Here is a 16,014-nt window from a genome sequence, read left to right on the forward strand (position 1 = left end):
AAGAGATAGACATATCAATATCGTGTTGATATTTCACGTAGGATAAAATCGTGATTTGATCAGGTAATAACATCGAAACTATATTAAATGCAGATTGCTTATTGTGCAATTTTCAAAGTTTCCTTTTCTCATATTTTGAGAGCAATCTGATAAAAAACAAACAATGAATTTGTTTGAATGTTGGCTTAAATTTAGTTATCTAATATTCAAAAGCTAAAAGTCCCGACTTTCTAGCTTACATACATAAATGCCTTCTTTTTAGGGTGAACTCCACAGCCCACAAGTGCAAGCCTTCACAATAAATCCTCTGCTGCTTTAGAAAACACTCACAGAGACAACACAGCCATCAACGAGGCCATCATTTCAAAAGAAACACAAAACTACAAGGTCTTGAAGTGCAGACGCACCATTAATCTGCTCCGTTCTGCAGCAAGCCTTCCTTTTTGAAATATTACCAGCTCCTTTCACAATTAAGTTTTCATCTCCTGCAACCTCAGCGCGCTCAGTGAGAAATGGCTCTCATAACCTCCTCCTTCTCACTGTCTCTTAGCCTGCCTACGACCGAACTGTTTACATTTTTCAGAGGAAATCATTCTCGTCTGTGACAGGACAAAAGTCTGTCGTGCACAGCGGCCTGAAAAGGTGCTTTTGGTGAGTTTTGTGAGGAAAAACAAAGCAGATCAAACTGAAATCGGCACCACAGGAATTTGCAACAAAGCATCCACACACACACACACACACACACACATTCCTCTTACACACAACACAGTCCTTCCACATGAACACTGGCATGCACACACCTATACGCATGCACAGCCTTGGCTTCAGCCAGCACATCCGAACTTAATCGGTAAGAGCGCTGGAACAGAACAGGCCTGCGGAAGGAGGAATAAAAGCAGCTCCTTCGCCTCCCTAAAGGAGGATCATGCCTGGCTTGGATGGGAGTCATTTACTGCTGTAGGTTCACCAACTGGGTGAGGGTGCGTTATATATAGCTGCTCGCAATTTGACCGTAAGAGGAGAAAGTGCAAAGACTGTCACTGTTGGCAAGAGCTGAATTTGTTTTTGCACAATCTGGCACGTGTTTATGAGAAAAGTCAAAATGTGACTTATGTGGGCTCAACTGGTCAGGCTGGGCTTTTAAAATAAAGAACAGCTTACCCACATAAAAAAACCACAATAAAACCAATAAAACGGCGTGTTTATCACTGTTCTCAGACAAGGAAAAACATCTTCTAATGTTAGGAATAATAAAAGTTAAAATGACTTACGATAAGTCCAAGTTTAAACTGGAGTGTACAAAATCCTGAACTTTCCGAGTAAATAAAACAGCATAAATATTATTTTTAAAAAGGAATATTAAAATTAGATTTTGTATTTAATATAAAGACTCAAGAGGGGGTGTTTAAACATGTTAAGATGCAGTCTTTAAAGCAAAAATTATGCTGTAAAAGGTTTAAAATCTGAAGCTGACGACTAACCTTTTGATCATTTTGACATAAAGGTTGAAAGTTTGATTTTGTCCCGCATAATCTTACAGTTTTTCTTCAATTTTGTTGTCATTTCAGCCTGTTCTTACTTCCACAGCATCATGTTCTGCCATTTTGTCACAACATCAAACTGCAGGTAGCCTCAATCCCCAGTTTTATCTCCAACATGTTGGTTTAGCTGTAAGAAATCTCTATTTTAAACCTAACCACAATATTTTCCTAACCATAGCCTAGTAGTTCTAGGACCTGAGCCTAACCAGGAAACTGTGTTGCCTAAACCTAACCGAACAACAGAAGTTTAAAATATTAGCTGCTTTAGGACCAGGGTCACAGTTGTAGGTCGTGTGGCTTTTCCCAACTGCTTGTTCAGATGTAAACACTTCAGTTTTTAATACTGGTGTCTGACAGTGAAGCAGCCAAAGTGTCAGAACATCCGGTTTTTATCTCAGAGACATCAGGTGCTTTGACAGAACTTGATGCACAGGAAACAAGAACAGGTTGGTTATTCCTGAAAATTTCAGCTATTTGCTATTTTGCTTCTAAAGCATGCAGCACAAAACCCAAACACCTCACAAACACTTCCAAACAACAGAGAAAACCCTCACCCGCTGTCTCACATGAACACATTTGTTTTCATTGTGGGTTAAGAAAGCAATGAGGGCCAGACTTTGTTCTGGCTGAAAGTAAACTCAGGATCCAACTTTCCATCCGGACACATGATCAGACACAGGGAAAAAAAACGCACATTGGTGACTGTAAGACAAAAAAAGAAGAGCTAACAATAGCGTTTCATCTAAGGTTTATCATCATTTATTAGAAAATGTTCTTTTACCTGAGAGAATCCTTCAATAGCTTCCTTTACCCAGTCACAAAAAGCCATTTGTATGTATGTGTGTGTGTGTGTGCATGTGTGTGTGGATCGGGTCTTTGCGAAGGCTCTCATGGGAAGGTGCAATAATTTGCCACAATTGCATAAAAAGATCTAATTAGACTGAGAAGTATATAACAATCACTCACTTATTGCACTTCATAATTGTAAACTCAGCCTTTTTATTACAAGTTTTCGCCTGAAGGCCGAAGCGCTTCATTTTCGAGTTAAACTAATTAAAATAAGAATCAAACTGTGCAAAAGGCATTTGGCTTGTATGCAATTTGTAGAATTCTTTTTATTTAGTGCCAATGATCAAAGATTCTTCTACTTACAGAAGGTTAGGGCCATTCAAAGTGCTTTTTAGTTAAGTGCTCACGTTAAACTGAGGGTCAGCAGGTTCTAGATGCTTAACTCACTGAGGTGATGTCATTTTTTGTGATTGCAAATCAGACCCTGGAGAGGCATTGGGGTCAGGAAACTTGCTTATGATGCGTACACCCCACATATGAACATCAACAACTCAGAATACTCTTCCATTGACTTGGTCACAGGATATAAAGACTGAAGCTGCACACACATTCCAGATGGACTTAATTTAGTTGCTCGTCTCAGTCTTGGAATTTCAGGCTCTGCGGCCTCAACGCACCCAACTATGAGAGCATCGCATTAAGGAAACATGATCAGTACCCAAACTTCCAAGCGACACACATACACACACACCACTCTCTGAGCAGTTTACAAAAAACAGCACATCTTGTAGAACCCTTGTTCTCCACAACATTCCCAGTTACCCCTCCTACTTCTCTGGGAACCAGACTACTCTGAAGATTGGCCGAGCCTCGGGACCAGCCAGAAAAGCTGGGCTCGAGGCCAGCTCCACGAACAGTCCGGGCCCTCATCCACACAAAGTAGCAAGGGTCTTTGGGTCATGCAAAGAGCCTCTGGAATTCAAACCAGGCCAAATTAGATTTTATAAGCAAGACTGGCTCATTGCAGTGAGCTTGTCTTTCTGGGATTTTAGAGGGGGGAATTGCATAGACATCTTGCTACTTGCATGTCTTAACAAACTCTACATTTGGCATTGGGGGTGGGGGGGTCAGAACAAAACACAACCATAAAACCAAAAGACATTACAGACAATCTCCACCCTTGTCCAAAGTGTCAACACGTGGGAATAAACTAGGATCTGTGAGGGGCTGGACTTTGAAGCTCCGCGAAACCAGCCTAAAAAAACCTCACACTGCTTGTTGTGGTCCGGAAACATGCAGTTTGTTTGAGTTGTGGCCGTCATCAATCAGAATACACCAAAATTACTTTCAGCTTTTACCATTCAGAGCCGCAAACCAAATATATAGACTTCTAAGGCCCCATTTACACTTTACGTCAGGCAACTCGGGCAGATTGGACGACTATCCAATCCCAAAAACCCGGGTGAATTCGTCCAAAAAGTGGGGGGAAATTTAATCACTAAAAATAGTTTGAGAGATGACTCTAGTCCCAGATACTGAAATGCACCTCATCTCTCCAAGATGCACGTGCCATCTTTACTCTTGCCTTGTGCAACAGCCTGTGGAAGCAGCCATCTTTAATGACGAGTGTAACTGAGGCCTCGTGTATTTGTCGTAAACAGGCTTAGATTTCTGCCCAACTGATCGTCACATGACGTTTTCCGGATCCAAACACTGAGCCTGTAAAGTTTTTCGGCTGGCTTCTGGGAGCGTCTGGAGCTTTGGACAAGGGAGCAGATCCATTTTAGACTTTGACAACTATGATGTGGGTGTTCAGCAGCGAGGTTAGCCAGCATTCATGGTAAATAACAACCTATTATTAATATGTCCCACCTCCTGCCTCCCAACCCCGCTGCCCTCCTGGCCTGCCGCTACCGAGCCTGCTGGCAACACTCACACCTCTAGTTTAGAAGAACTGAATTTGACCTCAAAGGTGGACACACATACACAAAACTATAGCCACTCATGAGCAGCGTCTCATGTTGTTGTGAGAATATGAGGGATGGGCTTCTATCTCTTTGCAAACAAGAGGAGGCACAGGGTTCATGATTAATGTCAAGGGGCACTTTTGAATATGGATCGGCATGCACATGTGAGAGGGTGCACATATAAAAATGTAACAAGCATTACACATTTCTTTGCTTTTTTTTCTCTTTCACTTACATGACAATGGGATGGAGAAGTTAAATCGACTTTTTACAATGAATCTTGAGTGTTGTATGGTTTTTTTTGTATTTACATCCTTGGTTATGGCCAAAAAAATGTAAAAGAAAAGTCAAATGAAACTAAAATCAAAACAGAAAACATACAAAAATACATAACATTGTATTGCACCTTGCAGATGGGCATATATATACATATGTATATATATATGTATATATACATATGTATATATATATGTATATATACATATGTATATATATATATGTATATATATACGTATATACGTGTGTATTTATTGATTTTTTGTTGTTTTCTTAACTTGTAACGTTCGTGTGACACTAATCCTTTCTGCTGGTGTGTGGAAGTTAGGTTATGGGTGCCGGTTCAGGTCCAGCCACCCCCCCCCGTCAGCTACATTCAGTTCCAGAAAACACTCAGCCATTACAGAAGTCAAACTCCCTCAGTCTCTGGGCCGTTCACATTTTAAGTTACTGTATCCGGGCTGTGAAGTTAGAGAAGTGTTTCTATGATCCTTACTGGACATGTTTGTGTTGCATCTCCCATCAGCTGAGAGCCAAATCAATACGAGGGCGCCAAAGCTTGAGGGAAGAGTCCTTTTGTAACTGATGTGTTCACACAAGCACATTTTATCTTACATCTACATATGCATCTCTGAACTTTCACATGTGCCTGCAAAATAACTCCTCCCAAGATCCTTTAAGTCTGTGTTTCGTGAGGTATGAAAAGATTGTGTTTCAGTTTTTTTTTATGTTTTCAGTTAATGTTGCATTATTTTTTCTATTTGTTTTTTCTCCAAAGATGTATTTTATATATAAAAAAAGAAATATATATATATATGTATATATATATACACACACACACATATATATATATAAAAGAAATTCCTGTTTTGTTGGTTGTAGGTTCCTCCTGATAAAAGGGGACGGACAACTGGACACACAGACAGACAAACATCAGTTGGCTTTTGAAAAATGAACAGAAACAATAGATGTGAAAAAGAAGAGAAATATTTTCTATGTTACACTGCACGCATGGTCAAAAGTGACTTCAGCCGATTTCTTTTTTCCTCTTTTACACAGAGCAGTTAAAGCGTCAAAATACAAACAGAAATATAAGAAAACAATGACAAAATGAAAAAGAAATCTCCCGTATCTTTGTTCAGGAGTCCTTTTTTTTGCGTTTTTTTTTTTAAAGTCCTCTCTTTTAGTTTTGCTTTATGGATTCATAATCATTTCATATATTTTCTTATTTTCTCAGAAGGTAAAGCAGCATTATAACCTCCTCAGTCATACACACATACCCAGTCAGCTCAGCAAAGGTCATCAAATTTTTCTCTTTTGCAGTTCTTTTACATCAGATGGGCTCCGAAACCTGCATCTGTGGAACGTGGGATCTCTTTCTGACCCTCACAATGTGAAAGTCGGAGGTTATCCTTTAGGAAGGAGCTGAGAGGGGGGGTATTTGGGCTTGTCAGCTGGCATGGGAGCAGGGTTCACGTGGGGCTACAGGGGAGACCCAACATCTCCCCTTCCTCCTTGTGTTTAGTCTTTACAGCCGGCCACATCTCCTGCTCTCACCCGTGTCAATAATGGCAGTGAGGGTTGGGGCCCTCAGCTTTTTCTCCTCCTCTTCCCTGCCCCATGCTTTCTTCTCCTCCTGAATCCTCACATTCTTAAGTCTCTCGTTCTTGTCGCTACTGCTTTTGCTGCTCACATTCGATCGGTGGTGCCGCTCTGAAGGGCAGTTATGGCCAGCCTTGTCTCACAAGGGAAGAGACCTGAATCCTGTTTGGTGTCGGTGACTCCGGGCCAAACTGGGAGTGAACTACTCAGAGGTGAGTGAGGACGACAGATAAGGGAGGATGACAGGAAAAATCATGTAAGGAAGGATGTTTAGACGGCTAAAAATATAGGGGATGACGAGTACTGAAAGGAAGAGGAATAAGTGCTACAAAGTCGTCCTACGCAGGATCCCTCCCACCCATTTCTGTGGGCTGGATGTGTGCTGTTGGTCTAATTCTGACGACAGGACTGGTTTTGGACTAAGCCCACTGCAACTGACAGCCTCTGTTACACAGAGCGGTTCAGGATACCCATGCGGGGTAACTAATGTGTACTGATTACACTTTGATGAGGAAGGGGTGACAGGAAGGACTGCTGCAATAGTGCAAAAACTCCAACCAGCCTGACTGAGCGGGGTCTGTCGTAATGGTGGACTGAGCTAGGCTCCAGAGAGGGTAACGTCATGGGCTGGAGTAAAGAAGCACAAAAAGTAATCTGGGGAGGGGGGGGGCTATTCTTCTGAGAGTCTGAGCTGAGCCCAAAGGTGGCGTTCCAGTTCCTCTCCTCTCTTATCAGGGATCCAGGATCTGTACCACGTGTTCCTCTGCTCTGAAGGGTTCAAGAACCCAGCATGAACTGACCTTTAGGTCTATGATTTCTGTCATTAACTACTTGTACGAGTGACACCCATTTAGATCTGGCTTGGCCCCTGAACTGGAATGAACATAGTGGGCTTTTATGACCAAATTAGCCTTTTTCAATGGTCATTTGGCTAGCATGCTCCTATCTGCCATGAGATATTACTGTTATAGTAGTGAGCACTGGGAAAGTGCTGAGCTGAGAAAACTCCCTTTCTTTTTTTTTCTATTTGTCAAATGCGCTGGTTTCAAATCAAATGTTTACCAGCCATCACAGGGGGGAGTCAACACGATGTGGATGGAACTTCCTTTCTATGAGCGCTAATCAACGGGCGCAGCCAGCATGGGTTTGCAGCTACTCTATGTCATCCATCGTTGTTCTGCTCGCAAAGACGGCGTCAGCCCTGCTGGACCTCCACACTGTCCTGTGAGTCGGCTTCTGTTTTTACAGAAAATCTAACTTTTATAAAAGATGAGACTTGGTCCCATAAAACAGAAAAAGAGAAGAACCCGAACACGATGGGTACCATTCCCTGGAGTCGGTCAAACCTTGCAGGGGGATGGTTGGCCCTCCTGTCTTCAGTGGTATTTCATTTGAACCAAGTGATAGCACTGAGGCTGTGTGTGTGGGTGTGTGTATTCTGCGAGTGTTTCGTCTTTCCACGACTACAAATGCGCACATTTGTGTGTTAGTCTGCGCCAGCTTGAATGGTGTAGGTCTGTGTGTAGGCTGTGGGCAGCTGCCCTGTGTCCACAGAGGTGAGGTAGTGCCTGACACCACAGGGGCAGTGTTGCTGCCCCAGCCTTGGGGTGTGTCCATTTTGAGGTAAATGGTAGCCTTCTTGGCATTCGCCTGCTCTCAGTGACGCCCATGGTTAAAACAAAAACAAAAGGCAAATGTGTATGGAAGCCTGAAGGGGCCACACTGAGCTGAGTCTGTGAGGAGAGGACTCTGTAGAAACCCTGCAGGTCAGGGCCATAAATCAACACTGCCACGCAGTGTGTACAGTAAAATGAGGCATTTGCGTTACTCTGAGGTGAAGTTGTGTGTTTTCATGTTAATGTGTGTGTGTGTGTGTGTGTGTGTAAAATGAGCTTTGCTGTCTTGCTAGTGGCTACTGCTATTCAAAACCTCCACGGAGGCAGGGTGTGGAAGATTTACTTCTGACCCCCGTTCTAAATCTGCAGCCCAGATACCACATCGTATTTTTCTGCTCCTCCTTTCTCTCCTTCCCCGAATGCAGCCCTTCCTCTATCCCTCAATGCAGTGGCTCCCTGGAGAGCGAAGGGCTTCATTGTCATTCACAAGACGGTAGGCTGCTGGTGAACGCAGCGCAGGTAATGACAAGGCAAGTACGCTCATGTGTGTTTCTTTGTGCATGTGTGTGTGTGCTGTATGTCACAGGAGCCGGTCCAGTGACAAAAAAAGAAGGTAGATATGAGGCCATGGTCTGCACGTCTTTTAAAGGTAGACAACACAATTTCATAAAACTGGAGTAGCTTTATATAAATATAGCACCTGTTTCAGTGGAATCTGAGAGAAGAAGCAGCTCCAAAAACAGCGGCTCAGATTGAGAAGGTCTGGTAGCTCTGCTTCATTACAGCCATTAAACACCAGAGAAATGTGCCAAACCTCTGCTGAAATTTCAGTGTTCGCCTGCATGGCTGCGAGAAATAACACGCCACCACTGTCCATGTTTTCTGAATGACCGCTTTAACACTTATTCAGAAATAATACTGAGAGGTGTTGACCAGCTTCGACACTGGAGACATGGGCTTCAAAATGAGCGGGGCCGCGAAAACAAAAGAATACAAAAATACACGGAGGGGACGCTGACCCCCACAAAGAGCGCTGCCCTAAAGAACTGAGGTGGAGCGAGCTGCAGCTGTGTGTGTGCTGTGTGTGTTCGTGTATGTGTCTTGGCAAATGGCTACAACTCTTACTGGATAAGACATCATGCTCAGACAGAAGGGCCCCCACATGGATTTTAAAACAGGGTGTATGAAGGAGAAAGAGGTGGAGGAGAGGGTGTTGACAAAACAAAATCCTGTTTGCTTCACTCTCCTGTTGCTGGTGTGTTCTTTCAGTTATTGTTGTTTCCAGTTTTAAAACCACAAACTGTGAATGTGATGTCGGAGAAACGCAGATTCCTGCCGATGAGACTCTCTCTCTCCATCTTTTCCCCCCACAAAAGCGATGGCTTCGCCCATCTCCCATTTTGCCCAAACTTTCTCTTTCCACTGCACAGTGGTGACTGTGTTTCACACCTCCTGGTCCTCGAAGACCTCGAGGAAGAGTGGGGGGAAGAGTTCGTTGGGACACTCCACCTTCATGTGCAGGAAGCGGCTGGCGTGGCATGCCCCGATCATCCGCAGGTCTGTCACCTTCATCAGGAGCTTCGGCCAGAAATGGGGAATGTTGTGCTTGCGGTAGTTGATGTAGTGCTCAAACGCCAGCAGGTAGGTCTCCTGGCACTTCTCGATCTTGTCCACGCAGGTCAGGCCTGAGCGGTCTGCAGGAGGCAGGGGATAACAGAGGGAAGGGGGTCAGAATCGTACATTTGCAGGGAAGTACAAGGGATGCATGTAGGGCAGGAAAGGTTGGGATGCTCTGACATGGTTAGTAAGAAAATAATTTACAATCGAGCACCAAAAACATCAAATGTTGAAAGTGAGGCATTTTTACCAGCTCCGTGGGGCTGTAGAAGACATGGAAAACTGTGGTGGGAATAAGGACACCACAGAAGCAATCACACAACCTCTGCTTGGGAGCATTTTCTTGCTATTAAATGTACTCTCAGAGCTTCATCAGGTTAGTTGGTTGACTTGAGGGATAACCAGGAACGAGTTAGTTCGTCTCAGGACGACAGCTTCTTTTAACTCTTTCTAAGATGGTTTTCATTCTCAAACAGAGAGAGTATAAGGAAGAGTGTAAAGTGAATTCAGTCATGTTCCTCTAAACACATTAAATAGGTCATAAATGTGTAAAAAGCATTTCAACCATTTAGATTGGAATTGTGGAGCTGGGCTTCACAAACTGTGTTTTAACATTTCTGTGTCGGGATTTAATGGGCGGGTCTGAAATCACCGCCGCTTTGTTTAGCATAAACTGTTTCAATTGTTTAGCTTGCTGCCGCAGCAGTATAAATACATTCAGCGCATTGGCCTCGGTGGTTTTCCCGCTCGGTCCCGAGTCTCGGCGAGCATAGCACGGTCGTTTGCAGCCAGCTGTAACTAACTCGCCTTGTCTCCTCCTCGTTCATCTTCCCTGGATGCCACAGTGTCCAGGGTAGTGGCTCCATTACTTTATCTGAATTTCCAATTGACAACGGCATAAAAAACGGTGGATCGATTTTGTTAGGAGCTACTGTGGAACGTTAATAATCACCACCACCCGTCCACTTCACCCCCCATAGTTTCACCAACTGTCACCAGGTGAAGTGTGGAGTCCTGAACAGTCCGTTGAGGCGGGTCAGAGGGGCCGTACCGACCGCCTGCCCCCCCTACATCCTGTCAGCAGCAGGTGCCATCATCGCCGCCACCGGCATTATGTTCCCATTATATATAAGTAACGTTGTGAGGCTGTGAGGCACGAGGCTGTCTGGCCCTGACGGCTCAAACATGTAGGACTGGGTCACTGCCATGCTGTTGCTAACTCTAGCACCCATTGCTACTGTTGCTACGTTACACAGAGGCAGCCCCCCTCCCGCATGTGATTCTGACACCTAATTTCATAAATTTATCATTAATTTTAATCATTTAAATTTGACTGGGTGGTTAATGACACTTTCTTCTTTAGCTTGACAAACTCCAAACACATTTATTTTCACTTTACTTTAAAGAATCCTGGAAGAAACGTATGAGAGCGCAGTTATAAGATGCTCAGTCCACCCCTTCACCTCCTGAACCAGGAACATTTCCAGTCCGTCTTAGCTTAAAATACCAGAAAACAGAGTTTTTGAGTCAGTTACCAAACTGTTCGCTGAGGTTCATATATATCTGCTTTTTTGCAGGAGAACAGAGAAGAGTCACTGCTCCTCCACACTGAAAGGAGCCAGTTGAGGTGGTGGGGGCATCTGGTTAGAAAGCCTGCTGGATACCACCTCGGGGAGGTGTTTCAGACACACCCCACCAGGAGGAGGCCTCACGGCAGACCTGGGACTCACTGGAGATATCGTATCTCCAAGGAACACCCGAGTGTCCCTCATGTAGAGCTGGAGGAGGCGGATGGGGAAAGGGAGGTGTGCTCAGACTGTTGCTGCCAGCAGAAAACTGACGGCTGGAAACAGAAGATACACGAGGTTTATTCCCACCCTTATAATACCGTGAGTAAAGCCTGTCAGCAACTACACGGGTCCCATCTTAAGAGGCCTGCACATCCTCTGTGTTTGGGAAGGAAACTTTGGGGAACTTTTGTGACGTGTCCTCAATCCAAAATATTTTTCTTCAATGAACGAATCCAGAGTGAGTTTTAGGCTCGACGCTTAATAACTAAGTGAACTTTTATCATCAGTCCATAATCGCATTTAAATTACCAATAGGTTGCAATAATACAGTGTGAGGAGGTATTAATGAACTGGAACATGAACTGTCCTGGAGGGAAAAGGAATAAGAATTTGCATTTAAATTACATTAAGCGAAATCTGATAAACCAGAGCAGAGTGAAGGTATGAGTTCCAGCTTTAACTTTTAGACGTTTGGGATGCAGGAGGCTGTGTTCTTTACCCGAGCTCATGAGAAGCACGGCCTGCAGCAGCGCCACTTCCGTGTCGTCCAGGTTGAACTGCGCCAGGCTTTTGCCCAAATCGAAGATGGCGTCGGACACCACGCCCAGCCCTCCGTTCTTCAGCTGCTCACGCTTCACCGCCATCTCGCCACTCAGAGTCAGCGTCTCGCTTTCGGGGTCGTAGCGCATGGCGGCCCGCAGCGACATGATCTCCATGCAGCAGCCTTTCAACAGGATGATCTGGTCTTCACAAGGCAGCTGCTGGACAAATAAAAACACCATTTTACCCTCTAATATAGTCCCTGTTTGAAGGGCATCAGCTCCCCGACGGAGAGAACAAAATGATGGTGGATCATTACATCAAAAAACATTTCTGTCCATCATTACAGACAAAGTACAAGAACAACGTGTTGAGATGCAAAGCCATGATCCATCATTCTGTCCCTCTTCATCACTGCAGGGGAGAGCCACACAGAGAAGACACCCTGCTACAGCCAGGAGCCGCAGGGCTGCAAATATTAGACTAATCAACATTATCAGGAAACTGGAAAATGACTGTTTGCACACGTTCATTTGACCAAGTGCTGTTTAACATAACCAGAACAGTGCTGGTGCAAGTTTGTACAGGAAGCTGGAAGTAAGTTTTAATGAAACACGTGCAAACATAAATGGAAATACAGTATATGAGGCTTCTTTAAGCTCTTCTTTGGATGTGGGCTGCCTTTTGTTCCGTTCTCTGTCAGATGATCCCACACTGCTTCAATAATGTTGAGGTCCGGGCTCTGGGGAGGATTCATCCCTCCATAAGACCTGTTGCCACTGATTTTCAGTCCACTTCTTGTGTCATTTGGCATAGCTCAGCCTTTTCTCCCTGTTTCCCTTCCTTAAGAATGGCTTCTTGACAGCCACCCTTCCATGGAGACCATTTCTGATGAGGCTTGGGCCAACAGTAGATGGATCAGCTGAAGGTCCAGATGCATCTCTCAGGTCCTGTCAGGTCACAGCTGGATTTTTTCCTCTTTCTTAAGGACATCCCTTTCAGATCCTGTTCATCTGCTGTAGATAGTCTTATCTTTGCTGTTTTTCATAGATAAAACTAAAGAAATGACCATATACGTGTCTGCTCGTAACAAGTGCCTGAAGACCCAATTTAAAACTTGTTCTTGGCAAAGGTTTCTCTTATATGTTGACAGAGCACGAAGTTTGGTGCTCCAGAAAGATTGGAGAACTATTTATAAAGACCACTTTAAAAGATTAAAAGAAAGTCTGGCTTCTTGGAGGTAAAATATAAAGAAATAAGGGGTGGCTTAAGACTACGGCACAGCACTGGATGTATATACGGACACATCTCCACCACAGCTGTGGAATATTGTAAAACTACATTATTATGGGCTCTAAATAAGCACCTCTCCTTTATATGATTGATAGAAAGTGACAGAAACCCTGATCTCTTCAAACAGATGGATGCAGAGTTCATACTTGAATTTTTTGGGGACCGGATTCCTAATGACATGAAACAAAGGATCAAACAGCTGGTGTGTGTGCTGCTTTTTTATCTTCACATTGTAGAAACTGTTCAAGGTGGTGAAAATATGGTCGTTTCAAAGAAAAATGCAAACTTGTTTGCATTTCAGGACATCATATCTGTAATTATATATCATTATAGTGAGTATACAAGCTGTTATAAACAAGTCGCCGCACCAACAGATGGTTGTGTTTAAACAAATTATAACAGAAAAAAACTAGAAAAAGAAGAAAATTGAGACAAGAAAAGCAAGAAAGGTGCAGGTATGGTAGAAAGGGAAGGTAAACACGAGGATGGGTCTGAAAGGCTCACATTTGTTTCTGCTAATGAACACGGATTATGACTAAAACGCCCTAATTTACATGAGTATTAGACTTTCGAGTTAAAACTCATTTAATCAGATCTGCAGACTCATGCATTAATCTCACCTCGATGTGCGCTCGTTTCTCACTGCGTTGCTCCTGGCGTCTGAGCTGATTAATAAGCATTCCCTGCCTTGATTCGTCTTGTAAATTTGGGCCTTAAAGTAAAGGTTTATAATGCATTTACAGCTGGATCAATATGAGGGAGAGCTACAGATTAAATTTTAGTGGCTAAGTTGCTGCCTTTGTTTCTGTTGAGTCTTATAAATTGACTTGTGCAGTGGCACCAAGAGCTCTCTTGTAAGCTAAACCGGTTCTTTTATCACATTCAATTAGGGGTCTTTCACAACATTATCCATTAACATGAGAATACATTTGTGATTATGAGCTTCAGTGTCTGGACGATTAAACTCTGTCTGCCTTTCTGCTGCAGCTGAGCTTCCATCTCTCAGAAAATTAACATAAAATCCGGCAGCATTATGAGGATTTTTTTTTAACACTGATTTGAACAGAGCTATCCATCATATAAGTGTAATTTGAATGATAGTAATCCAATCTAATGAATCACACTTCAAAATATGCTCGTTAAAAAAGCGATGACCTCTACTTTCACACGTATCTCTGATTTATTTCGAACGTGCCGATGGATTACCGCACAGGTTTTCTTCTTCTGTGATTCACTGCGCAGCAGAGCCCTGCTTGCACAGATGTTTCACTGCAGCTGTCCCGCTCGACAGTAACTCAGCCACCCTGATAATTATCCACTCACATAAAGTCTCATAACAAGCAGCAGAGAGAAGACACGTGATTACACGTTTGCTGAAGAAGGCGGCTCAAACAAAACCGTTACTTTCCAGGGTGTGTATTTACTCTCACTGCCGGAGCAAATGTACTCATTTTCAACAGCTGACCTGAGTGTTGGACATTTTGGGAGGCTGGAGTGAAAGTATAAAACCTTTTTGACAACTTTGCATTGTCAAAGCATGCTGTTAGCCTTGTATAACCTGTGGTTCTTTTCAGACGGAGGACCTGATGAGCGCACGTGGAACACCGACCTCTATAATCCCACTTTTCTTTAACTAACACACACACAGCCGGACAGAAGCCAGGTGGCGTCCTACACTCGTCCCCTGCTCTGTAAGACAATCAGCCAGCACTCACCTCAGAGAACATGGGCAGTTTTTTGGCAAAGTCCACGACACGGGTGATGGCAGGGGTGATGATCTTGGTGAACTCGCTGAAGGCCTCCAGGTCCACCTTGTCTCCGTCTGACGTTGGGGCAACTGGAGATTGGCCGATTTTGTCTGGCTGCGTGGGGAAATGAATGCGCTGATTAGGGTTCGGACGAAAATCAAATCAAAGATGAGCAAAAGGAAAAAAAAAAGTTGAAGAGGACAAGTTTAAACGTTCCATTTAAAAGATCAAAACCAACAATATAAAGTTTTCTTCAAAGGTTTAATCCTCTGTGCAGGAACAGATCAGCAGAACAGTGCTGCTCTTTACGACATGTTCCTTTACTGCCGAACAGCTCTATCAACTCCAGACAAATAAAGTTCAACGCTGCTTTAATAAACTATGAGTTATTTCCTTCTAAAAGCAACAATTTATCTGCGGCCTGTGTTTTAATACACAAATCCTTATGAGCGCAACAAATGAGGCAGGTAACATGGGAGTATTATACAATTTACTGACGGTTCAAAATAAGATGATAGAAGAGGTATTCAAACAAAGGTGAAGACAATTAGGTGCAGAAAAATCTACATTTAATAAAAACTTTAGTTCAATTCAAAAACTTTATCACAGTAACAGGAAGTTTTCTTAGCTACGAGACTCATAACAGAGTCATTAAAGACATGCATAAGCAGGGTTAAAGAAAAACGCACCAATAAAAACACAATATTGGATATTATTTTGTACCAAGAGGCATCTTCCTGATGGAAGACACTGAAAGGAGGGATTCAGGGGGTATGAGATGTCACTTGGACGGGATCCTGCCTTCCTTTTTATTGCTCAAGCATAAAGTGCAGGTTTCAGCAACTTTGCAGATGATGAGTTCTTCAGCAGGTACTGGAGTATGAAGCAGTCGGAGGCCAGGATCTTCAGTTAGAAAAGAGTGGATGCACTCTCTGGGTGGGAGTTTAAATATCTCAAAGTGTATCCATAATAAGTGGTAGAACTGAGTGGGAGACTGAAAGGCGGATTGGAGCAGCACCTGCAGCGATGCGCTGGTCTGCTGAGGACCAGTCGAACTCTCACCTTTCATCAAGAGCTGTGAGGAGTGACCCAGAGAATGAGATTGTGAATACAAGTAGCCAAAAGGAAGTTACTCTAAAGGGTGTCTGTGTTCACCCTGAGAGACGGGGTGAGGAGCTCATTCATCTGGGAACAGCTCACAGTAGGGCGGATCCTCCTTTGCACTGAAAGGAGCC

At 43.6% G+C, this 16,014-nt stretch overlaps 1 protein-coding gene across 4 annotated transcripts in view; it reads right to left on the minus strand.

Annotated features, from left to right (window-relative positions):
* Positions 1-2,277: 2,277 nt before the first annotated feature.
* Positions 2,278-16,014, minus strand: part of thrab (thyroid hormone receptor alpha b) — a 138,768-nt gene continuing 125,031 nt past the window's right edge. For all 4 annotated transcript variants that reach the window (XM_072373599.1, XM_072373598.1, XM_072373597.1 and 1 more), the window contains 3 exons: positions 14,747-14,893; positions 11,698-11,956; positions 2,278-9,485 (listed from right to left, as the gene is read on the minus strand). In XM_072373599.1, the coding sequence (XP_072229700.1) occupies positions 9,235-9,485; positions 11,698-11,956; positions 14,747-14,893 (657 nt within the window). In that variant the 3' untranslated portion in view covers positions 2,278-9,234. The remainder of the gene's footprint in view (positions 9,486-11,697; positions 11,957-14,746; positions 14,894-16,014) is intronic.

The sequence above is a fragment of the Leuresthes tenuis genome, unplaced genomic scaffold (genome assembly GCF_036924035.1).
Source record: "Leuresthes tenuis unplaced genomic scaffold, fLeuTen1.0.hap1 SCAF_20, whole genome shotgun sequence".
NCBI classification, from domain to species: Eukaryota; Metazoa; Chordata; class Actinopteri; order Atheriniformes; family Atherinopsidae; genus Leuresthes; species Leuresthes tenuis.